The sequence below is a fragment of the Camelus dromedarius genome, chromosome 9, assembly GCF_036321535.1.
Source record: "Camelus dromedarius isolate mCamDro1 chromosome 9, mCamDro1.pat, whole genome shotgun sequence".
In the NCBI taxonomy this organism is placed as follows: Eukaryota; Metazoa; Chordata; class Mammalia; order Artiodactyla; family Camelidae; genus Camelus; species Camelus dromedarius.
The window spans coordinates 5,773,183-5,800,123 of NC_087444.1; the positions used below are offsets into that span (position 1 = coordinate 5,773,183).

Here is a 26,941-nt window from a genome sequence, read left to right on the forward strand (position 1 = left end):
CTGGAGATTCAGGAAGAGCTACAGTTTAAATCCAAAGACAGTCTGCCGTCGAACCAGGAAGAGCTCATGTTGCAGGGCAAGTCCAAAGGCCGTCTGCTGGAGAGGTCCCTCTTCTTGGGGGAAATCAACCCTTTGTTCTGGTTGAGCCAACAGCTGATGGGATGAAGCCCACCTCCATTATAGAAAGAGATCTGCTTCACTCAGAGTCTATGGATTTACATGGGAATCTCATCCCAAAACACCTCACAGAAACACCAGAATGATGCTGGTCCAAGTACCTGGGTACTGGATCCCAGCCAAGCTGACACGTAAAATTAACCATCACATTTGACGCACATGTAGTAGAGCTTCTTGAACAAAGGAAACACGCACCAACCAGACTCCTTGGTCAGGCCCTGTGTCTTCACTCGTGTCTGAAGGTCGGAGCCATGAAGACGTTGGGGGGGGGGCTGTGGCTTGTGGTGGTCTCTCGCTGGATAGAATCGTGTGATTTTCATTCTTTCTCTGTTCTGAGTCTCTCTGCAAGCCACACATGTGAAACTGAACTACGTTCCCTCGAAACAGCACGGGTTAGATGTGCTCCTCTGGGCAAAGCAGAAAGTGGACAAAGCAGGGAGAAATGTGTGTGAGGAAGGTGCCCGTGTGAAACCGTGGCTTGCCGCGGCTTGACTCGAGGGCCCGGCACAGTTCCCCAAAGTAGTTCAAGAACTAAAGCATCGTGCCTTCTCTTTCCCAAGGGAGAGTGCAAAGGTCAAAAATCACTTTTTTTTCTTTAACCTCTATTAGGGGAATTTCCGCCTGCCAGTCAGCATCTCGAAGAGGACTCGGGCCCCATGAAAAATTCTCACCAGATTGAGGTGTGAGGCCAGGCAACACCACGGCATCCACACGGCCCTGGCAAACTTTTGTGGGCAGCCTGAACTCTCCGCTGAGCTGTTACCAAGTCCAAAAGGTAAAATGTTCCCACCCTGACAAGAGTGAAAAGGGAGTCAGTTTATATGAGTTCTGAATATTTCACATCTGTCTGAGGAATAATATTAAGCGACAGGGACGTTTCCCATGGTGAAGATGTCACGATCAACGGGAGGCTGCCGTTTCCCATTTGTCTCTGCCCGTGGGCCACCGCAGGACACCTGGGCCGTGCCCAGGGAAAGGCGCACTCTGGCAGAGTCGAACTGAGGTCAGTAGGGACACCTGGGTCAGAGGGACAGCAGGTGAAACGCTGAAATAACTACCCTGTCATTATCCTCTTTAGATCTGAACTAGCTTTATATATATGGTTGGATCTGGCTGGCGTTTACTGCAGAATTAACCCCAAACTGCTCTATCTCAAAATCTATATGGTTGATGTGGGATTGTACTTGCAAAAGAGCCAGCAAAAGACTGTTGTTTAAAATGCTTTATAAAATTTTATTTGATATTAATTCAATCATACAGATTTTGTGGTAAAGGTGCATTTCAAAAACTGCAAAATCAAACATTTAATTTTTCTAGATCTTGCATTTGTCATCAAAATATGCGATGGATTGTCACATAGAGATTTACTACTTATGGATTCGTATTAAAATATGCCTCAAAGAGAGATAAATGAATTTATAGAATGCTATTTGCTGATTATGAAAATAGAGAAATACAGAAATATTATTTGGCAATAGCATAAAATATTTATTTCTTTTTTATTCAATTACTTTTGAAATTCCACATAAACACTAAAGTAGAGTCATTAAAGCAGTAATTGCACATTTAATATCTATTACCAATACTATATTTTTCATTCTTGAGCAATGAAACATGTGACCCACTGCTGTATAATCTGGGCTTTGTTCAAACACTGATTGCTCTAATTATGAAGGTTACTGTTAGAAGCAGATAGAACAGATCTGTGCACAGCGAAAAAAGAGTGGCTTTAACTAGAGCTTCATCCTATCTTCTCACTTTGTTATGAACATAGTTTAAATATTTAAAGAAGATTGTCATGTTGATTCATTGGTGGAGTCGGGACACCTGTCTCGGGCATGAGCGGTGAATAGCGCAGTGCGGTAGCAATGGGCACTAAACACTCACTTGTAGCCTCCAGCACCGGAAAGAAGTTATTTCAGTGAAGGGGTCTTTAAAAAGTTTAGCAGACCCTCATTGGTTTTCTTTTCCTGCCACAGTAAGTAATTATTTGACTTTACTTGAGCTTTGTGGAGCTAATAATATTTGCTTAGAGACAGTGTTGAAATTAAATGTAATTTTGAATTATAAAATGTTTCCTTGGACGTGAAATTGTACTTTGTTCTAAAATACTTAATTTCACTTACAATTGGAAATCAAAGACAGGACACAGCATAGGGCAATGTGGAAACCATCACATTGATCGCCACAAAAATGTTAATATTCTTCACAATGGACAACTGATGGTGAACATCCAGTTAACTGCTACACAGTTATTTAACTGCTATGAGAAAAGAACTATGGTATTTTATGACCATTAATTGAATGGTCACTGGCAGTAGAGTTTTTTTTTTTAACTTAGAAATTTATTTAGAAATTATATTTTATTTAGAAATTACGTTTTAATTTAGAAAGAGCTGAGTACAAAGATCACAATTAAAAAGCTCAGCATATGTAGGTGACCTCAAAGTTCACGGCAACTGTTTCACAAATCACCTTAACACACCGGATTCACAGCTAAGGGCAAGCCTCTCTTTGGTTCATAAGGTGTTGTCCTGGAAACCATTTTGATGCAGTCGATAATAGGGCAGACGGAGAGACACAGGGTACAGCCTGTACAAGCGTCAGTAATGGTGGGCAGGTGGGTTTCGGGATCAAACTCTATAGCCTGCAAACAGAAATAAAGAGCATTGCTGTCACTGCCCACAGAGGTCAAGAATGCCCCCATTTTAGCATCGGCGTTTTTGTCCACTGCAGGAGAGCTGCGCTTGCAGGCGGCAACGCCCAGCGCTGTGGTGCAACTATAGCAACGGCTGAGCTGCTGGAGAGGAGGGGGAGAAAAAGAGGAAGACAAGAAATCCTTTTAAATTAGAAACACAATGTTTAAAATTCCTTAGAGGTATTCTTCTTGCTTGGTGAGAGGGAAATATTTCATAACATAGTAACTCTCTAGGTGCCTGTGTTCTGAGCACAGCGTGGGTCCCTGCAGCTCTGTCACCGCCCGGTGGGTGTCGGCCACCTGAGGATGGCAGGGCGTGTTCACACCTTTCCCTCCTCACATGCCTGGTTCCGGACTGTGGGAAGGTGCCATTGTGGCATGGGATAATGAATGCACTTGTCTGGATTTCCAATCTTGCGTGTAGTGTTTAGAACGAGGCAGTAGAAAACATAAATTAGCTCAAGAGCCAGCTTTCAGGTTTGAGAATTTCGATGTCGATTCTAGGCATTGTCCCACCACAGAGGGTTAAAAGCACTGAGAGCCGGGGGAGCCGGCACCCCTGGCTCCCAGTCCTGGCTGACATTCCTCAGCTCAGAGAACCAGGATATGGCTTCCAGCTCTAAAACTGCTCAGGATTTCGAGAAATTCAATAACATACTCCTTTCTCCCTCCCTCCCTCTCCTCTTTCCCTCCTTCCTTCCTTTCTTTAAACGTGAAGCAATCTATTCTATGCAGTTAAAATAGTGTGAAATTTACAATTGAGATTTTTATTCAAGTAATGATGATTATTTGCCTGTTAAAGAGAAACATTTCAACTGTAGAAACAACATGCAAGAATTTCCACCTCGGGGGAACTTCAGGGCAGCCGTGTGGAGGCAGAGGGGACTCAGGGACTCCTGTGGTGGTCTCGCAGAGCAAGTCAATATTTTTACTCAGACTGTTTGCTGATTTGGAAGGCTCAGCTTGGGGGCTGAGAAAAATTATGAGAGACATCAAGCCCCTACTCTGCCCCAGATACTCCTTGAGACCAGATCTGCAAATCTTTCATTTTCAAATAATTACTGAATTCTGATTTTTTTCCTGTGTTATATACATGTTAAAATCCAATTCAATATTTTTGTTGTCTAAAAATTTCCCTCCCCCAAATGAAGTTACTTGTAACTATATTTATTTTCTCTTATGCATATGAAAATAAAAACAGTCTCATTAGAGTAAATTATGTCAGACTGCTTAATATTTTTTAAAAATTATGATCTTTAAGGAAGCAACCATATATCTGCACAAGAGCTGTAGTTATGACAAACCATAAGAAAATCTGTCCACACAAATTGTTGCTATGTTTGGTAAAACAGCATCTCAGATGGCTGTCCAAATGAGTAAAATCTACTTTTCTTTCTTATGAATCCTTTTATAAATAAAAATTCAAGAAGCAATTGATGAAAATAAAATAATGTCTTAGAAATCTTTGAAAGTTTGCAAATATATAAAACTTTACATTTAGTTGAAGATTTTGATTTTCTATTTTGTATCTTTTTGAGGTAGAAGAGTCAAAGGAGGACTTTTAAATTATCTTAAAATGCATAATTGTGATCTTTTTTTTTTTTACTCATTCATAACATTTTTTTGCTTAAGTTGTACTAAGGCTAGAATTCCAGGATGGGAGTCATAACCTCTCAGACTTAAGATGTTAGGACCCTGAGGCTGTGATTTTACTGACAAAACTTCCTGACTTACCTCTGATTGGTTGATTAGAGGAAAGATGAAGTGCAAGTGAACGTGATATGATTAGCATGTTCTAAATAACTGTTAGAGATACTTTTCAGCTAGAAAAAAAGTGATACACCTGGTAAAAATTTTGGTATAGAACTAGTGATAAAATAAGGAGGAAGATAATTTTAAAAATTAACATTATGTCTGTCATATCTCTATGAGGCGGTCAGAAGAATAGGTAAAATCTTACACGCAACATGGGACCTTCCTCCACACTGACTGAGGTAGACGACCTTCAAGTTTTTAAAATGAGCTGGTTTATCAATCTTGAAAATTCATTCATCAACTTAAAAGGATCGTGTTTTGCTTTATTATACTTCTTCATAGCTTGAAAAGTTTAATGAAAATAATACTATTCTGTAGTTTTTAGCCTAAACACAGCTGAAGGCCTATTTTTGCTTTATCGTCCCATGGGCGACTCCCAGCTGAAGGGTGAGGAACTGGGAAGAAGACTGTGGTTCACTGAGTGTGGAAGGAATACAACTTGCTGGCTTTTCCAGCTACAGGGGGGTTTCTGGTCCCAACCTGCACAACGAGTTGGTAGGAAAGTGCTTTTTCTTTCTAACTGTAATTAAAGCTCAATCGATACTGAATGGAGAATTCTCTTCTGGTAGAAGGAAGCAGATCCTTCCAGAGGAGTGGCAGTCACGGTCGTTCCTTTCCACTTCCCTCCGCATTAAAGCGTGAAGCTTCCTAACGTCCATAATTGTGTGAATTCCTCTTTCTGTTTGAATTTTTCCTTCCAATTTTATGGGTGATGAAATGATATTAAAACAATACTGTGCACTGAATAGCGGCATAGTTAGTACAAGTTATGGCTTCCTTAAAAAAAAAAAAAATCCCTACACTGTGACGGTGAGAAGACAGAGAGAGATGTCACGGCTGAGAAGCAATATTTGGCACGACTGGTCTGAATCCCACATTTAGTGACAGAAGATGCTTCCTGCTGCAAAAGCCGGAAGAAGTAACCCTCACAGCATCCTCATTGCAGCAGAATGCTTACCTGGTAGCCAGAGTCGTTACAGGTCATGTAGCATTTACCACAGTTGATACACATTTCTTCATCGATCACAGCCACAACTTGCTCTGTGTTGCTCAGTTCACCAAATGTTCCGAGGTACCGCAGAGCGTTTCCAATTACATCCTGAAAGATAAGCACTGAATTACTTACAGTGTTCATTTTAAAACACTACCAGGCGATTGTTAATATTAGTCCACACGCCCCTGTTTTTATAGAAGTTCGTATTATGTAACTTACGAGGCTTTGGATATTACAATTCTCATAGATACACTATTCATAATTGTAGCTTAAATACTTGTCTTCTGAAAGATGGCCTCTCTATATATATATATCTAGCTCAGAAACATGAGACCTAATTAATCGCATTCAGTAGGTTTTCTACAAATGATCTAAATCAGTGTTTCTGTGGACAGAAGAAATGACACCTTTTCAGTGGTTGTGGCTTACTTCTTTTCAATTTTGGACTTTGATCCAAAAGTAATGAAAAGTGACAAAGGGTGATACACTGATACCAGAAAACTTCAGATTGCTAGGAATGAGGGGAATACAAATGTGAATGCGATGCGTTCAGAGCACTGCATCTGGATTCTAGATTTTCATTTAGGAAGGTGCTTTGATGGCATACCCACCTGCCATGTCTTGAAGAGTATATTTCTTTAGTTAAAAATTCTAATCTATGTTAATTAATTAGATTAACCTAATAGCTAAATAAGAGGGTCTTTTACTATTAAAGGACTAGAACTTTCTTCATTGACGACTGAGGATTTTTCATGCCGTTACACATTGCTTTGTTCTTCATACTAATTGGAAGCGTGCTTAATATGTGAAGCACAGGAGATGTTTCATCAACACTGTTTCATAAAACAAAGCAGAAGAATGTAACAATGTTTGTCAAATTAGTATGCTGTCAAGATTTTCTGCTTCTGTTTTTAACTTTTAACAAGACAATCTTTTGTTTGAATTCAAGGTCCATGTTCAAGGTTTGACTCCTATTTAAAACCCTCTTCCTGTAATCTCTTTGGTATTTTATTTGCTGCTCTTCCTTCTATGACCTTGGTTACCCTTTTTTACTTTTTTTCCTCCTCTTTCAGCTGTAAATGACAATGTGCTCATGACTTTGAGCTTTCAAACTGAAACGATGTTTACATTATTATATACAGTTCATTTGTGTATCTCTCAAGGAATAAGATGATAGAAAAGTTACTGTTTTTACTACTTTCTTGTTAGTGTGTTGAAGGTATAATTTCGATTCTACTGCAGTCTGTTTGTAGGGGAGCCCTTGATGTCCAAGTCACTATCTCCATGGTGAATTTCTCTCACAAACTCAAGATCTACATTTATCAGCTGCATAACGAATATTTTCATTAGAATTTGGCACTTCAAATTCCCCACTCACTGAACTTTTCAACAAAACCACAGAGCTGGATCTTCCATCTGATTTCCTCAGTTTTATCAACAGTTAGGATTTTTTTCAATCCCTGAGGCTTGAAATGTCAGAGTTGTATTTCACTCCAGCTTCTCCTTATTCCAGTATCTCATTTGTTGCCAAGTCTTGCGATTTCTGGATGTGCAGTGTCTTTTGGATCCTCTTTCCATGTCTACTTCAGCTTTTAACCATCACTAATTAACCTCCCATGACTTCCAGTGGAGTTGCCAGGGTCTACATGCTAAGTCTCACCCTCATACTCTCCCCTTTCCACTCGACCTTGTGCAGCGTTGTCATCTGAACGCTGCACAGCACAGACTAAGTTTCTCACTACCTTACTCAAAAATCTGTTGAACTAAATACAGTTTCCCATTTAAGCCCAGCATTTCAGGCTTTCTACCAACACGTCTTTTTTGGTCTTATTTCTCACTTCCAAACACCATACACTTCAGCTACACTGGACACATGCCCCACACTGAACACACTTGTCAGTCAATTCCTCTGGCTCTTAATTATATCTCGAGCCCTCTGTCCAGAATACCCTTCCTTCCCCACTCCACTTTGAAAAATTTTGTCCATCCTTCAAAGACAGCTCACACGCCCTACGTCATGAAGATTTCCTCAAAGCTTCCCTCTGCTTTCCTAACCAATTGAAGACATGGTCTCTCTTTTCCTTTTCTCCTTCTTCCTTCATCTCCTGCCTTTTTTACTTGTCTCACTCTCCCGTCCCCATTTTCTCTTCTCCCCTCTCCCCCGCCCCTCCCCGCTAACGGCCTGTCGTATTTTATCTATTATATGGAACTCATGATTACAGATAACTTTGAGTTCTAACTATGTGTCAGGCTAGTGCTGTACTTTCTAAGCATTTTCTCATTTAAATCCTACATGTTTTATAGACGATGAGGTGACTGACGCTCAAGGAATAAAATTAAAATACATGATTCAGACCAGTGCTGCTTAACTTCAGATCCTATGATCACAACCACTCGGCTATGCTGACTCATCCATTATTTCTTCAGCAAATTCTCCTTCCTGTTATAGACATTTTCTATATTTAGCTTCTTCTATGCAGTCTGTTGGCAGGCTTTATTCATCTTTGTGTCTCGTGTGGTGTATCTCACTCCCGCAGATCACTGAAATGTAACGGGCACTCAAATATTTGTTAAAATAAATAGATCTCTCATTTCTCTATATACTAAATATACGGCATAATATTAGGCACCTAGTTTTAGGGGCTAATAGTTACTTGTTGATTTATTGAATATTTTTATCACAAAAAGATCTGAGCACTTCTTTAAATACAAAAAATCATAGTCAAAGTATCCGGATAGGTTTAATATTTTCTGATAATATTTTTAGACAGTAAATGCATGCGTTCCCTCTCTGGCTTTAATGACTATTTATATGTGACAGAAAATAATTTTTTTTCCATGCAGCATAAAGCCACCTATAAGATCAGAAAAAAAACCAGAAAATAATTTTTTCAGTCTAGTAAACAAATCAGTCAAAACAGTTGTTTCATTGAATTAGATCCCAGCTTGACCGGAATCATCAGCAAATATTCAAAAGAGATAAAACAGAGAACTCCCTAGATGATCATCAAGCTTATATGTCTTATTCAAAAGAAACAATGTGTATTTCTAAGAGATTTATTGTAGGAAGCAGATTCACATTCTGTGTATATTGAATATGCCTTTTGCTCTATATCGGAGATTTGCTGTTGTCATTTATTAAAACATCATTGTTTAATGTGAAACTAAATAAAACAAAGTCCTTGGAGCCTCTAAAATCTATTAACACATGGCGTTAAGGAGTCATTCCTCATTCATCATAGTTCTTAAGAAAATTATGTTTTTTTAAACTGGAGGAAGATAAAAGAATGACAACTATTTTAAATTATTTTGGAAAGAGTATCAAAGAAAATGAATTATTCTACGTGGCTGAAAATGTGTATGTTTGTTGAAAACTCAAAGCTTCCAGGTAGTACTGCTGACTTATGAATACCCTTGTGGACATGTTCTGGAATTTGGAGTTTGTTGAAAGATGCGTATAATCAGTAAAGCACATATGGCTAGTCTAGCCCCTGTTGGACACACATCTGTGGAGATTAGGGAACCCACATTCATTATTCCAAGCAGAGTGTAGATATACAAAGGTCGGGCAATCTGCCACAGTCATTCCTGATCAGTGGGGAAGTTTATGTGCGAATGTGTATGTGGGAAAAGTGATCCTAAATTCTTCAAAGTATAGATGATACATCTGATTTAAATACAAGTGTTCCCGAAATTAGTAGTAGGAAAAGTACAGATTCCAGAATCATATCTTTGTCAATCAATTATTTGTTTGGAATAATCAAAAGTATTTTTTTAAAAAAACTAGATCAGTCAATATTTCTGTTTGATATAAAATTTAGAATCAAAGGGTGAGGAACTAGAGGCCCCCAATCCACTCCCTGCTGTATCATATTTCATGTATCATATCGAGTGTGATATACAAATATAATGTATTGTTAGTTTTGGCCAATTATTTTTTAAAGACAATGGAAGTACTTTCAAGTTGTGACTGTTATCTGGTATGTTAACTGTTCTTCTTGGCTTTAAGTCATCTACACATCTGATTAGCTCACTATCTACACACTGATACCAGCAAAAAAGTGTCATTCAAAGGCCAGGACCAAGGACAGTGTGCCATGGGCAATCACTGTGACTTCTGTCAGAAACAGATCCAGTATTTACAGTATTTGGGCATAGCTGTTTAATCACTTTACCATTTTCTTATCTGTACCATTACCAGTGTCACAGGTTCTTATCTTTTACACCAAGTTCACTGCTTGCCTCATAAACCTATCAAAACACGAAATGAAATAATCTGGTTTGTTCTCACTGAATTTATGCTGACGCTTCATTTCTCCCTTTACCAATGTTCTCAAGTCAGAAGTTTAATGATCTTTAATGAAGCTTTCTGATCTACTTCTATCTTTTCCCCACTCCCCATGTCACACTCACCTTTACCTTTCCTAAAGAACCCAGAGCAACCCTTATTTTTTTGCAATGTGATACAGCAAAATCATGCAAAAATACCTTCAAAAATATAGCATGCAACTTACTTTTGATATCTTATATAATGTTCTCCACTAGGAGACAGGGAAGGGGATGGTACAATTAGAAAAGGAAGTCTTAGGTTTAAATTCAGTGAACTCTGGTAACTGAGGACTCACTGTGAATATGCTGAGTTGGGAGCTCAGAGACAGAGCATAATTCAGGAAATAAAGTAGTAGACTGGTGGAGAGGGTGAGAGAAGCAAGCAAAATGCGCAGAACATCTAAACAAGCAACTCTCCAATGAAGACATACAAATGGCCAATAAGCACATGAAAAAACACTCAATATTGCTAAATATCAGAGAAATGCAAATTCAAACTACAATGAGGTATCATCTCATACCAGTCAGAATGGCCATCAATCATTCAAAGGTCCACAAACGATCAATTCCAGAGAGGGTATGGAGAAAAGGGAACCCTCCTACACTGCTAGTGGGTATGTAGTTTGGTGCAGCCATTATGTAAAACAGTATGTAAATTCCTCATAAAACTAAAAATAGACTTACCATATGATGCAGTAATCCCATTCTTAGGCATGTATCCAGAGGGAACCTTAATTCAAAAAGATACCTGCACCCCAGTGTTCATAGCAGCACTATTGACAATAGCCAAGACATGGAAACAACCTAAATGTCCATCGACAGATGACTGGATAAGGAAGCTGTGGTGTATTTATACAATGGAATACTACTCAGCCTTAAAAAATAATAAAATAATGCTATTTGCAGCAACATGGATGGACCTGGAGAATGTCATTCTAAGTGAAGTAAGCCAGAAAGAGAAAGAAAAATACCATATGATATCACTTACATATGAAATCTAAAAAAAAAAAAAGACAAACAAACTTATTTACAAAACAGAAACAGACTCATAGACATAGAAAACAAACTTACAGTAACCAGGTGGGAAAGCGGGTGGGAAGGGATAAATTGGGAGTTCAAGATTTGTGGATACAAACTACCCTATATGAAATAGATAAACAAGTTTCTACTGTATAGCACAGGGAACTATATTCAATATCTTGTAGTAACTTATGGTGAAAAAGAATATGAAAATGAATATATGTATGTTCATGTATGACTGAAGCATTAAGCTGTGCACCAGAAATTGACAGAACATTTGTAAACTGACTATACTTCCATAAATATATATATATACAAAAAAGGAGAGAGAGATTGGATAGAAGCAAGGGAAGGTCTGGGAGTGAAGTGGGTGGGAGAGGGTGGAATGGGAAGGACCTTACTGCTCAGAGAAGCAGATGGGGGACGTCTGGGTGTGGCCAAGGTTGGTTCAGTACAGACCTGTGACCCTGATCACTGTATTCTTTTTCACACGGGGTGGCTCAGGCTTTAAAAGCAGCAACTTCTTGCCAGACACTTTGCATGTAAATTCATCTAATGAAGCTAAATGTAACGTGCTTTTACTATCACCTTACCTTTCTTGGGCTTCGCCTCTCAAATGCGTTCTCCCTATCCATTTCAGTTCTAAGAGCGTTCTCTACGGGGGTGCTAGAAAGACAACAAGCGCTGAACAGCTCTAACTGTAAGTTAACAGTATACCATCTGCTCTAAGCAGTGGGTGCATTTTCTTTTTTGTTTTTCTTTTCTTACTTTTTTGTTTTTACTTTTAATAGACAAAATACATTTCCATTTTTCCTAATATTTTTCTTTTTCCACATTCAGATAATTTGAGGCTTTGGTACTTCTGAACATTTTTTAATTCTTGATGCCACTCTTTTTTGCTCATTATTGGTAATATGATCTCTATTTTCTCAAATGACCTTTGAATGCTGAGTTATCTAAATGCTTGACCTTTTCTTGCTCCTTGGGAAAGCTCTCATCTTCTTGATCCGTGTTTAGGTTTGAGTCTCCGACTATGGGGCTGTTTACTATTGTTCCTGAACTTCTGTAAGTAGATTTGCAAAAGCTGGTGTGCTCGCACAGCCAAGCTCGGGCCCCTTCTCTGTGGCCTAATGAGCTCTAAGATGATACGGGATGGTTCCTTTTCTCTGCAATTCTGTTAGCTGCCATTTGTCCCCAAACAGATTTTCATAAGGAGCCAGAAAAAAGCTAACGCAGTGAATCCCTCAGTGCTGCTCTCTCTTTTGTGAGATTTAATTTCCAACAAGGCAATTTGACAATTTTCCCGATGTTTTGCCTTTAGTGGAGTGGGATTTTGATCTGAGGTCTGTAAAGGCTTCCATCCTGCTCTGTCTTGCCCGTCCATATTCACCATCTGGTTACGAGGTCTCTGATGTAGTCCCAGGATAGCATTTCTGCTTTTCTTTCATTCCTCTCTCCTGCAGCTGCCTCCTCCAGGCTTCACCTTCAGGTTTGCGGTTTTCCACGCATGTGTGTATCTTTCTGACATGCTGCCCCTCCCCCAGCCCTTCGATTAGACCTATTTATTTCAAACAAGATACACCGTCATATTCCAGTCAGAAATCACATATCAAAACATCCCTATACAACTTAGGAGACCTTTTTTTTTTTTTTTTTAACTAAGTTCTGTTCATGTTTTTTAAACTTCAGTTTGAGAATCTTTCATCTGCCGTTTATTGGTACATAGACAACTGGGAATGTTAACGCCCCCAGCCTGTTTCTCTGGTATCTTTTGAAAATTGCTAGGAAAGTCTTCCACTATTTTTCTTTCTCTGCCATCCCTTTTTAGGCTCCATGGTATCTAATATGGCCTTACAGTTTTATCTCAGAACTCTTCTCCTCCCGCTTACAACTCAATTGAAATAATAAACCACTCGATCAGGCTGACTGGTCTCCTGCCAACACGGTCTTGCCAGTCTTATGAGATGCAGTCTATCTCTTACTGGAAGCAGCAGGAAGAAGAGATGAAAACATCACTAGTGTCCCTAAACCATTCATTTTTCTACCCAGAAATTCAAAGACGTTAGAGATACATTCCTGGCCTCTATAAAGAGAATGAGAATTCATTCTCATATATATCAACAGAAGTGAGAAGCAGTCGGGGAGCTTGGTAAGTCTTGGCAGGGTCTCAAACCTCTGTTACATGCTGCCTGGGTGTACGGCACGTTTCTCATCTAGCAGGGCCAGTGTGCACACTGTCACTTCAGTTCTCCTCAGCCCAGAGACAAAACTGCCCCCCCCCCCGCCTGGTTTCTTTTCTCCAGCACAGGTGACGCTGCAGAAGGCGTCAGGAGCTTCTGTGGAAGGATTCCTTTATGTCCACGGCAGGACCCTGGTCTCTTCTTCTCACTTTATCTCATCCTTTCCCTCTCGCCTTCCAGCACTAATTTTGATTACCCTCCTCTTCCTCACAATCCTTGTTAATTTCTTTCACACAATCGACGCCTCCATAATATGGCAAGTACGCATGGTGAATGCTGTGTAATTGTGAAATGAAAATCAAGATGTGGGGTTGACAGAGAGGAAATGGGCTGGATGCCAGGCTGATGCCGGGGCCCCGACCGCGGTGTAGGAGCCGGGGCTGCCAAGACCATTGTTTTAGCCTCCAAGGAGGCAAGGAAAACCTGGAGAGCCTGCGGGCCCTATTGGTTAGCAGAGGCTTCCCGTCCTCGGGGACCCCCTAGTCATGGTGTAACCCTGGGAATAACCGTGCTTGAGGCTCTATCTGAAATTCTTAGCAGTTTAATCAGTGCATCCCCTGCCCCACTTCACATCATGTTAAGATGGATCAAGAAAACTGGATTGTTTTCCTCATTATTTTCTCTCAGTTTGGTCCTTTCTATGAAATTTTACTGAACAAAAGAATGAATTTGCCACTCCGATGCTAGTATCTGGTTGACCCAGGGACTGTGTATTGGATTTAAAGTCCCATGGTTACAAACTGTTCCATGTATGAACAATATGCTTGGCAAACATACTGGTGTGCTTGAAATGCCACTTTCTTCTTCTCCTTCTTCTTTTCCTTTCCATGAGAGACAGCAGGAGACAGTGATTAAGGGCCCAAGACCTAGAGCCAGATTTTGGAATCAAATCTGGGTTTTGATGTCTTCCTAGCTGTGTGACCTTGGGCAAGTTATGCAACCTATCTGTTTATGAATTACTTAATAAGTAAAATAGGGACAATGTGGGTACCCAACAGTGCGATAGTGAGGATCAAATGAGTTAATTCACAAGTATGCAGAACAGTGCCTGAAACCTCATAAGTACTCAATAAATATTAGCTTTTATTATTAATTCTCTGCTTAATTAACACTAATTTATTAAACTCCATGTTAAATATCACCATCTCTGTGAAGCTTTCCACAATTACCCGAGGCAGAACTAATCCCATTCACTCCTCTGTGTTCCCAGAGCATTTTGTACATATTTGATTGAACTGTAAATAATTTTTAACATGTGTCTTTCTCCCTTGCTATGAGCTCCATAAGGATGGATATCTTTCTTTTTAAAATTCATGCAGTATTCTCAGTTTCTAGCACCATTCCTGGATGGAGGTGAGTACATCATCAAAATATGTCAGCACTACAGCTCCACCCGGATCGGGAGAACCCCTGTGCCTTGGACCACCCCTGGTACGTCTCTGGACAGTGGCCCGGTCCTTAGTGCACTGCTGGTCACATAGCAAATACTCAATAAATACCTACTGATTGACTGATATTGAAACTACCTACCTCTGAAGCAGCAGACCATTAAATCTTATCTGAGGCATTTGAAAGGGAAAAAGAACAAATGGCGAGATCTACGGAGCATGGCTTGCTTAGAAATAATATTGCCACACTCATAACCAGGGAAGATGGGGGTAGATTAGAAACTTGAATGCATGACTGAAAAACTTGTTCAGACAAGAGGGGCTTAGTTAACTTTGTGGGGCCCTGGGGCCCTTTTCTACCGCAGATGGGAATTACACACTGTGCTAGCTGAGCGGATAAACAAAGCGGTGTCGTGGAATTTAAACTGTTCAACAGAGGAATCTTATGGAGGCCAGGCGAGAGGAGGGAAGAAACAGAAAATAGATGGGTGGGCAGAGAAAATATTAAGCATGAGAACAGGTAACCCAGGGCCTCTAGGAAAAAGGGAAGAAGGAAAAATGGTCTGTCAAGAACAGAAGAAACACTGTGGGGAAAATACAAAAGTAATGCCGGAGCAGCAGAGGGGAGTGCGGCCCGCGCGGAGGAGGCGCGGGAGGGTAAGACACCACCAGCGCGGGAAGCGACGTGCACGTCGGATTCCCGGGCAGGGGGACAGTGGCCCTTGAGGGGAACGTGGCTGTTAGTTTGAGTGGGGACCGGACCACCGCAGGCCGCGGCATCCAGATGGAGTCCGGAGTAATGGGCCAAGGGGCAGGGGGCTCGTGTGAACATGGCGGTAACCGTGGCCCCTTACGTGGGACTCGAACTCCGCTTTGTGCAGTGCTCGCACGCACCTCACGTCACTGCGAACAGCGGAGCTGAGGCTTTCTGACATCACCCAGTGTTTATCTCTGTCCCGCCAACCGCTCACTAGGTCCTTACAGCAGCCTTCCAGCCAGGCTCCCCGCTTCTCTCCTGTACCAGCACCGCAGCCAGGAGGGTCCTTTGAAAACCTTCTTCAGATCATGTCATTCTTCATTTTCAGAAGCCTCGGTGGTTTCCTGCCAAGGACTTCCCTACTCCGGGGTCTCTGCACCCCCCGTTCCTTCTGAATGGAATGCTCTCCCCCCAGATGGAATGATCGTCAGTTTAGTTTTGAGTATGCTGGTCCTTAGGCACCTTGTTTGCGTGGTCTCTTGATCACTCTCTCACTCTTCAAGGTGTTTACTCCTGTGGCGTTTAAGCAGGCAGACATCCCCTGCCCAACCTCTCGGCCAATCCCTTCTCTCCTACCCCTGCCGTATCTTCCCCGGGGCCCTGGGACCATCTGACACAGTATGCATTCACTCGTCCATTTGCTTATTGTCTGTCCTCCTGACTGAAACGTCGGTGCCGGAGAGCGGGGCTTTTGTTCTGTTCACTATGAATGCCGCGACTTCAGCAGCGCTGGGACGCAGAGAGTGCATGAAGAACTGTGGGACGATGGGTGAATGGTGAAATGGGGATGTGCTGGAATAGGGCACGTATTGCTAGCTGGAGGTTGGACTCTCAGTGGTTACATGTGAAAGAATGAGACAATACCCCGACGTCACTGCTAACGTGAGCGGTGCTTTCTGATCCGCGGGCCACGTCCTCATTTTGTTTTTTTCCTCCACATCATCTTTTCCTTCTGATTATTCTCTTTGATTACTTGTTCCTATTTGCTACCTCAGAACTTCCTACTCCCTCATAGGATATTAGGTTAAGTAAGAAATAAAAAAAAATTTAGTTGAAGCTTCTGTCCTGTGCCTGACACCCAGTAGGCAGTCAACATGTCAGTTCTTTCTGTACCTCCTCCAGCACAAGCCCATAATTAGCTTGAGTTCATTAACTTCAACATGCTCAAATCTAAAGTTTTCATCCCATATCAGAAAAACAGAAAGAACATCAACCCTAAAAACGCTAAGAACAAAACACTGATTCATTATCTTTTGTTTTTCTTTATCTCAGTTAGTGGGACTGTCAGCATCTAATCATCTCAGTCTCCTTATTTTCAACTCCTTACTGCCCCTTCTCCCCCAGTATGTAAGGAGAGTCACTAAATTTTAGAGGAAGAATCGATGAGACTTCATCAATTTCATCTCTGCCTCTGTTTCCATAACGATGGCCACTCACCAAACCCAGGACCACGTGACGGAACGCAGGGAACGTTCCTTTCCCCCGCACTCTTCTAGTCACTACCCAGTCTACAGGGCTCCTCTGATGCCACGTCCTCAGAGAGGCCTTCCTCGTCGCCTTTGATCTCAGTCAGGTCTTGCAATGAAAGAGATGCCACACATTCTGTATTTTTCCCTTGTAGTTTGTATTACAAATATAATTGTAGATCATTTGTGCAATTCTTTGTTTAATGCCTGTTTCTTTCTCTGTTCTGTATGCTTCATGAAGACAGAGGCTGTGTCTGGTTTATTTATTGTATTGTAGGTGCTCAATGCCTAGCATATTGCTTACCTCAAGGTAGGTATGCGGTAAAGATTTCCTGAAAAATACACGGAATTCTTCAACACTTCCAACTTGGTTGGCCTCCAGCGCTTTCTGTGTTCCTACTTACCTTCTTGACTTCACTTTATCGGACATAATGGAAGTGGGGAGCCACCCTAACCTGTGGTCTCCTTCCAGCTGTCCACTCCTGACATAATAACTAAGAGTGGGTAACACTTATTTAGGATATATTTGGCGCAGGCTAAAAGCACTTCCCACATTACGTAATTTATAACCCCATGAGGCAGACTCTTAATATCACCTCTGTCTAGCAGGTTAGCTAACTGAGGCAAGTTCATGCAGCTGCTACATGGCAGTACGCTAATTTGAACAGCGTGACAGAGTAGTTCCAGGCTTCAATCAGAAATTTAATCTGCTAAAATCTTACAAACTTTGCTATGTATTTCAATGAAGGAAACAGCTCCTTAAGACTTCCTAGTGGTTACTTTCTTCAAACACAGCTACTTACTAAAATGACACAGGTAAGTCCAAATTCAGTTTCATTAAAAACACATGGCATTGCAGTGGGTAGGAAATCGTAAGATTTGTCACTGTTTTATCCAAGATGACGTTGTATTGTCTGGATTCCATTCCTTCCCTACTTGCCAAGCATACGGCTTCCGCAATCCTGCCCTTTCAGGTAGGTTAGCTCGTCCCTCCCAGCAGATGATCACAGGCAAGCCTAGACTGTCCTGGCAAAAGCAAACCGACATTTCCCTCGACTGCATTTCTTCTTATCACTTTCCCTCTGATCTTTCTCAGGTTCAGGAAGGAGAATTCCATATGCCTTGTCTCTACTCTTGAAACCTTTATTCATTCTTCAATTTACCACCTCCTGGATTCTATTTCTCACAATCCATTGCAGCCGCTGAGGCCAAGATAAACTAAAATATGAAGGTCTGAGGGTTATGCTAAGGAGTTTACTTTGGACCATGGTTAAGATGTGGGAATTTTAAGCAAAAGGTAAAATAATCAGATTTGCGTGTTTAAAAAGAATACTTTATATAGTTAAAGGATGCATTGCATAGGAATGAGAAAAGAAGGCGGGAGGCTAGTTTGCAGAATATTTCAGAGTTCCAGGAAAGAATGTCTAAAGGACTGCACTGAGGCCCCTGCAGTAGAGAGGGGCAGAAGAGGAAGGAGACACAAGAGAGAAGAATGGTGGACACGGGTGAAGGTCTCATGATCCCAGTCATGAATGGGATAAGTCACAGGATGGAATTTGGGCTGAAGTTCATGTTTCTGGCTTAGGTAAGAGGGTGGATAGAGTGCTGTCCTTTGAGACACAAGACTCAGGAGGAGAATCAGGATGGGGAAGAACGATCGTCAGTTTTGTTTTAAGTATATGGCCCTGTTTGCATGGTCTCCTCCAGGTGGAGGTGTCCAGAAGAGAGCGGGTGACACAGGTCTGATGCATAAAAAGAGGTAGGGATGGAGAAGAGTTGAGTCAAGGTGTGGGAACAGTTTAGATGAATCATAAAGGGAGATGATAGAGAAAGAAACAGAGGTGATTTCGGCGCTGTCGTCTTCATGTTCTCGCTCCATCCTCTTCTGCTGTGCCCCAGCCTGCACCTTCTTCTGTCATGTAAAGCTACAGCCTTCTGCCTGAACTCATCAGTTTTCTCCTCAAGGGCCGCCTTCCCCTGCCTTTTCCATCTGGTTAGTATCAAGAAGAAAAGGAAATTATTTTGAACATATTTCAAAGGAAAGACTCAGCATTGTAGTAAAAAGAAACACTTCTGTTTTCACAGAAATGTTAAAGAACTACTGGGTCTTGGTTTAAAGTAAGGCGTTTATAGCCAAGAATTTTGGATTTTGCTGGAAGTTTTTATTTGTAAAGCTTTTTTTTTTAAAACTCTTTCTAATTAGACAATGATTTACTTAAGGCACAATACTTTTAATAGAAATTGGCTGTCCTTATTAGAACTTTGTCTAATCCATTTCTGATTCACCCTTGGAAAGTTTTAGCAAATATTGAGATGTTGAAAATTTAAATGTAAAGTAAGTCATGCATCTTATGGTAGAAAAAAGCTAAACTAAGCAGATAAGAAATGGAGAAATCACAAAATTAACTTTTGCCAAATATGATTTTGTAAAATTAAACCTACTGTATGTATATGTAAAAACATCATCATGCAAATTATGAGACAAATGGCAATATATAAAAAGTTTATAAAAAATCTATAAAACAAAGACAAATACTACAACAGAAAGTTGGTCAAAAGAAATAAGCAGCAAATTCACAAAAGAAGGAATTGGTAAATATATATATTATGTATTATATATATCATGCCAGTCTCACTACCATTTAGACACTGGAAATGAAAGAAAAAATAAAATACCTTTTTGACTATTATATTAGCTAAAATTAAAAATAAATTCACTGCCGATGGGTGTCTAAGAAAATTTTTGACAGAATGTAAATTTGCACATTTTTTCCTGGAGAACAATTGGGCAATATGGATCAAAAGCCCTAAAATGTCACCTGCAACTTCTCTTGGGAAAGCAGTAAGAGATCTACACAAAGACTTTTGTATAATGATAACACCATTATTTTAAAAAAAAAATTCTGAAATAACCTAAAGATTTAACAATAGATTAATCTCTGAAAGTTAATAAGTTCATATTATGAGAGTGTGCTACATAGTAAGTCTTGTTGTTTATCTACTTTATATATGCTAGTGTGTATATGTTAATCCCTAACTCCTAATTTATCTCTCCCCCACCCCTGCTTTCCCCTTTGGTAATCATAAGTTTATTTTCTATGTCTGTAAGTCTATTTCTGTTTTGTAGTAAAGTTCATTTTTATCATTTTTTTAGATTCCATGTATAAGTGATATATGACACTTGCCTTTGTCTGACTTACTTCACTTAATCTGATAATCTCTAGGGCCACCCATGTTGCTGCAAATGGCATTATTCCATTCTTTTTATGGCTGAACAGTATTCCATTGTATAAGTGTGTGTGTATAAAAATGTCTACTTAGGTCTTCTGCCAATTTTTTAATTGAATTGTTTGTTTTTTAGTTATTGAGTAATATGAGCTGTTTTTATATTATGGAAATTAAGCCCCTGTCAGTTGCATCATTTGCAAATATTTTCTCCCATTCTGCAGGTTGCCTTTCCATTTTGTTTATAGTTTCCTTTGCTGTGCAAAAGCTTATAAGTTTAATTAGGTCCCATTTGTTTATTTTTGTTTTTATTTCCATTACTCTAGGACAGAGATCCAAAAAAATTATTTCTATGATTTATGTCAAAAGAATGCTCTGCCCATGTTTTCCTCTAAGAGTTTTATAGTATCCAGTTGTAAATTTAGGTCTTTAATCCATTTTGAGTTTATTTTTGTATATGATGTTAAAGAATGTTCTAATTTCATCTTTTAGATGTAGCTGTCCAGTTTTCCCAGCACCACTTATTGGAGAGGCTATGTTTTCTCCATTGTATATTCTTGCCTCCTTTGTCATAGATGAATTGATCATAAGTGTGTTGGTTTATTTCTGGACTTTCTATCGTGTTTCAGTGATCTTTATGTCTGTTTTTGTGCCAGTACCATATTGTTTTGATTATTGTAGCTTTGTAGTATATTCTGAAGTCAAGGTGTGTGATTCCTCAAGATTATTTTGGCTATTCGAGGTCTTTTGTGTTTGCATACAAATTTTAACATTTTTTTGTTCTAGTTCTGTGAAAAATGTCATTGGTAATTTGATAGGGATTGCATCAAATCTGTAGATTGCCTTGTGTTGTATGGTCATTTTAACAATATGGATTCTTCCAGTCAGAGAACATGGTATATTGTTTCATCTGCCTGTGTGGTCTTTAGTTCTTCTATCAGTGTCTTACCATTCTCAGAGTACAGATCCTTTGTCTCCTTAGGTAGGTTTATTCTTAGGTATTTTATGCTTTTTGATGTGATGGTGAATGGCATTATTTCCTTAATTTCTTTTTCTGATATTTCATTGTTAGTGTATAGAATCATCTTTTCTGACCACAATACTATGAGATTAGAAATCAACTGCAGGAAAAAACTGCAAAAACCACAAAAACGTGGAGGCTAAACAATAAGCTACTAAACAACCAATGGGTCACTAAAGAAATCAAAGGGGAAGTCAAGAAATACTTAGAAACAAATGAAAACAGAAACACAAATATCCAAACCTTCTGAGACACAGCACAAGCCCTTCTAAGAGGGAAGCTTATAGTGAACAAGCTTACTCAGGAAGCAAGAACAGCCTAAATAAATAACCTGACCTCACGCCTAAAGCACCTAGAAAAAGAAGAACAAAGGAAACCCAAAGTTAGTAGAAGGAAGGAAATCATAAAGATTAGAGCAGAAATGAATGAAATAGAGGCTAAAAATAAATAGAAAAGGTCAATGAAACTAAAAGCTGGTTCTTCGAGAAGATAAACAAAATTAACAAACCTTTAACCGAATTCATCAAGAAAAAAAGGGAGAGGGTCCAAATTAATAAAATCAGAAATGAAAAAACAGAAGTTACAACCGACGCTACAGAAACACAAGGGACCATGAGAAGCTACCACAAGCAACCATACAGAAAGGACAGCCTAGAAGAAGTGGACAATTCCTTAGAAGGATACAACTTGCCAAGACTGAACCGGGAAGAGACAGAAATTGAGTAAGTAATTAAAAAACTCCCAACAAACAAAAGTTCAGGACCAGATGGCTTCACAGGTGACTTCTACCAAACATTTAAAGAAGAGTTAACACCTGTCCTTCTGAAACTATTCCAAAAAATTGCAGAACGAACACTTCCAAACTCATTCTACGAGGCCACCATCATCCTGATACCAAAACCAGAGAAAGATGTCATAAAAAAAGAAAATTACAGGCCAATATCACTTATGAATATAGATGCAAAAATCCTCAGCAAAATACTGGCAAATCGACTCCAACAATGCATTAAAAAGATCATACGCCATGATCAAGTGGGTTTTATCCCTTGGATGCAAGGATTTTTCAATAACTGCCAGCTGATTAATGTGACATACCCCATTAACAAATTGGGGGGGATGGGGGAGGGTATAGCTCAAGTGGTAAAGCACATGCTTAGCATGCATGAGGTCTTGGGTTCAATCCCTAGTGCCTCCTCTAAAAATAAATAATAAAACCTAATTGCCTAGCCCCTGCCAAAAACAAAAAACAAACAAAAAAAAAACACCCCACAAATAGAAAAGATAAAAACCGTATGATTATCTCACTAGATGCAGAAAAAGCTTTCGATAAAATTCAACATCCATTTATGATAAACTCTCTAGAAAATGGGCATAGACGGAACATACCTCAATGTAATAAAGGCCATGTATGACAAACCCACAGCTAAATCATACTTAATGGGGAAAAGCTGAAAGCATTTCCTCTAGGATCAGGAACAAGACAAGGATGCCCACTCTCACCAGTTTTATTCAGCATAGTTTTGGAAGTCCTAGCCACAGCAGTCAGAGAAGAAAAAGAAATAAGAGGAATCCAAATTGGAAAAGAAGAAACAAAACTGTCACTGTTTGCTGATGACATGATACTATGCATAGAGAATCCTAAAGGCGTTACCGGAAAACCACGAGCGCTCATCAATGAATCTGGTGAAGTTGCAGGATACAAAATTAATATAGAGAAATCATTAAAACTTTCAATATATTTTAAAAGTGAAATCAGTGATACATTTAAACAGGAAAAACACTTAAACTATATTTAAACAGTAAAATAGACCTATTTGCATATACCACATAATTTTTACCTTAATTGTAGGAATAGGCTTTTTGGGGATAAAATGGTTTCTCTCAAGTGGTGGAGAAGCTGCACTTTGTTCTTTTAGTCTTATCTTTTCCTCTGCTACGATTTTCTTGCGCTGCTCAAGATAGGGTCCAAAACTTGGCAGTTTCTAATAGGGAAATACACAAATAAAAATGCGTGTTAGGTCACAGAAAAGAAAAAGTGTGAGGATATAAACAGATAAATATTATTAACAAATGAATGTGTGTTGAGACTGTTTCATGTGCAATGTAACAAGGTCTTCATTCATTCTTGGACCACTGGTCTTCTAGGTGTCAGACTCCGTGAATTATTAAAAAGAACACAATAGCACAATACCTTTACCGTATATATATGTATTAGATACACAAATGATAATTAAAATACATTTATAAATGGAATAAAGTTCACAGTGGTAAACAAAACTATTCACTTAAAACAACAGCCATTAGTTGGACCATTTGTTCCATTCGCACAGACAGAAGGTGAAACCTATTGATGCTTTTTTCCTCTTCATCAGGTTTTTAGCACAATATAGACACAGACTAGTCCCTGACAAATGCGTTTGTCAATAGCAAAGGTACTTTGCCAAAATTCTAATCTGTATCTCTATTTTATTGTGCTCAGACTCTTACTACGTCTCCTTAAAGATTGTAACGAATGTTGATTGCAATTTACTGGAATAGCTGAAAAACAAAATGGCAAAAATATTGATTTTTCTGTACGGAAAATAAATTTTATTTTGCATGGAGGAGGCAAAAATAGAAATGAAAAGCAGAGGAAATATCACAGTGCTTAAACAAACTCCATCAGTATTCAAAATCACATTATGGAGCTTTAAATCTCAAGGTTATTCAACTGTACTTTACAAAGCTCATTTAGAAAGATACCTGGGTGTCATGGAAAAATGCTAAGTGGTTTCAAGTTAACACGAAGATGGCCTCATACTATTCATTATCCTACAATTATTTTCCTCACTTTGTCCTTCTCTTCTTCTAGAACCTTTGATCTTCACTTTTACTGACACACACTGCTGGCGATAGACACCACTGAATTCCAAATGTTCCGTGTCTGCCGGGAACCTGGAATTGCTCGGTCTCTGTTCTAAGACAGCAAAAACAGCCTACCCGCCAGACCTGTCCTGCAGAATAAAGCTCATCTATCTAGCCGACGAAGGCGTGGAAAATCACAGTGCTCCAAGGTCGTCCTGATCTCTGACCTAGCAAGGACTTTCGTCAAAAATCACACTTGTTTCAAAACACCGGCCTCTACCCGCCAGGTTGCATAATGCCCCAGGAAAATGAGTTCTCTGATCCTTTACAGATGTCAGTAGGATAGGTGAATTAAACTTAAACCATGTTCCAATTCAGCCAAACTGCAACTGAAAATTTATATTAGCAGAACATATTCATGTGGAAATATCTGACTGTTAAACTTCTTCTATCAACTTACTGTAAGTATGTCAACAAGGCAAGTAAATGGAAACAATGTTATGAACGCCAAATTAATCTACATACAATTAAACTAGAGCTATATACTTCATCTCTACACCTTAATGCTTTCCTAAGTTATAATATTTAGTAATTACAGTAACATGAAATGATATGATGGAGGAAGAGAATATATCGCATCTATTTTTATCATAAAGTAAGTGATGCTGTCTCATGAAAAAGCAAAAAACTAAAGTATAAAACAAATCCTCGATATTATCACATATGTAAGCCCCTTTAATGTAGAAAAGATAATGCTTTCTGCAAATGCTTTTATGAAATGACTTTTTCCCTGGGGCAGATGAGGTGTTAGGGATTACACTTGGTGCGAAGAAATGCCCCTGGGGTCCCGATAACAACTCATAAGGTGTTGAAGGCATGTCCACTTGATATAAATCTTGTCAGAATATCACTCTCTCCACACTTCTCTTATCCGTCAAGGGGACCTAGATCTTAATCTTATATTCTTGAAGATTATCAAGGCTTGTTAGGTGTCGAAGCACACGGCCTCTGATGCTAGCAGATCTGTCCTGGTGGCGAGAGCTACGAAACTCTGAAGCGTTAGCCTGAGCCCTTGACTGGGTCTCACGCAACACCTAACACCATCTAATTCCACCCAGAAGTTCTGTAAAGTTACTCAGAAGGAATCATTCTTGGAAATTTTTAATCGATCTTTTAAGTGTAGACTAGGGGAGATATTTTTTCCTACTTATTCTTTATCCAAACAGAAATAAAGCAGTTAAATTTAAACTGTGATGATTTCAAACGGTTCCAGTAATGGAAATTAATAATAAAATAATAATAATAACAATAGTAATAGTGATAGAAAATCCCTTGGTGCAGAATAGAATTCATCCTGAATGTTCTCCAACCACCTGACATTTTCTGTAATTTTTTGCAGTGGTTGACAACATTTGCCATATTTAAATCATGCAGCCTTTCCATGACTAGCAGTGCTATGTTTCTAATGGGTTGATCTTTTATAATTAGTCCTAAGGAGAGGTTCCAATTTAACATAAAGATTCCTATAGGATTTTCTTTGTGTGTTGGTTAGAGGAATCCGTGGAGAAGAAGGAAGACTGTTGCCAAATTTTTATTTAAATTGCAAGCACACCCATACAAAATATCAGTGATTGTCCCTCAACTTTCCACCATTCGCCATTCATCTCCAAGTCAAAGAGGGTCAATTTGCATGCAGTTTCTCACTGCCATCTGGAGATACCCCGAGGCAGAGGTGACGTTGTACCAGCTTCCAAAACTTCAAGACTGCCATAGTCTTTTTTGTTGTTGTTGTTGTTGTTTTTGTTTTGTTTTTTTCGGGGGGGGGGGATTAAAATATGTTTTTAGTGTAGGCACTGGATACTCAGCTTAGGACCTCCTGCATGCTAAGTGTGAGCTCTACCACTGAGCTATACCCTTCCCCCATCCCAGCCCCCTGCCACTGTCATTTTGCTTTCTGCCTCAGTACTGAAGTTTGAGCACTTTTTAAAATTACGTTGCATGCATTCACATGCCTCTAGGATACCTGAGTACTGAACATTTTGAAAGTTAGGTTTCCTGCAAATATGAAAGCTCATTTCTCCCCTGCACCAGAGGATCCCTAAACTTTACGCATATTATATTTAGGCATATGTTTGTGTTCTGATTTTGCCAAAGGAACAAACCAGCGCAAAATAAAAAATAAGAAAAGAGTGAAGATGAAGGCATAGCGGGCCACTGTCTATGTGTGCAATCAGCAATGATTAATAAAGCATTTAGTTCAAATCTCTGCCTGAACATATAGCTAATTGATTTCCTATTGCAGGCGGGGAAGCAGCAGGGCCCGCCAGAGCAGCAGGAGCTCTGCCTCTTCATTCATTATCTTCTTGCAGAAAAAGTTGTAGCCTGCGGTAGCTCAAAGCGAGAGGTTTTGAGCATCCTGCTGTATTCCTTAAACAAAGAAGAAAGTTCTTTAGGACTCTCAGAAGCTGCTGTGTAACTGATGAACTGAACACCACTCAGAAATGATGTGATTTTTGTTTTAATAGTTTCTCCAGGGATTCATCATTGATGAATTTGTCCTCACCAGAAAAGCTAAATCCTGCTCATTTAAAGATAACAGTATCTCACACTAAAACTCTCTGTCCAGATATTAGAAGCATTACACCGCCGATAGAAAAGTGACAACACAATGAATCAACAGTGATACCTTAAGCCAGCAAAGCTTTAAGGTAAAGAAGTCTCTATTTGGATTATAATTTATTCATGGATCAATCTAAAGGTAATTGAGCATATTATGAAGTAGAAGAGGGTTTTGTTTCTAACAGAAGCAGGCACTGGTGTCTTCCAGTTTGAGCTGTACCGTGTGTATGAGAATGGCAGGAAGGTGGCTCTCAGTGCTCGTCTATTGCGCTGTAACAGATCAACTCTGCTTTCCTAACCATACTCTCTTATCTGACGGGAAACAAGGAGAGCGAGGAAAGTAATTAC

General features: G+C 39.5%; 1 protein-coding gene across 1 annotated transcript in view; it reads right to left on the bottom strand.

The window, feature by feature from the left end:
* Window positions 1-1,386: 1,386 nt before the first annotated feature.
* The window catches only part of DPYD (dihydropyrimidine dehydrogenase), a 720,636-nt gene continuing 695,081 nt past the window's right edge, over window positions 1,387-26,941 (bottom strand). The window contains exons 21-23 of the mRNA XM_031457506.2: window positions 22,969-23,112; window positions 5,649-5,789; window positions 1,387-2,824 (exon numbers count right to left, since the gene is read on the bottom strand). Of these exons, the coding sequence (XP_031313366.2) occupies window positions 2,654-2,824; window positions 5,649-5,789; window positions 22,969-23,112 (456 nt within the window). The 3' untranslated portion in view covers window positions 1,387-2,653. The remainder of the gene's footprint in view (window positions 2,825-5,648; window positions 5,790-22,968; window positions 23,113-26,941) is intronic.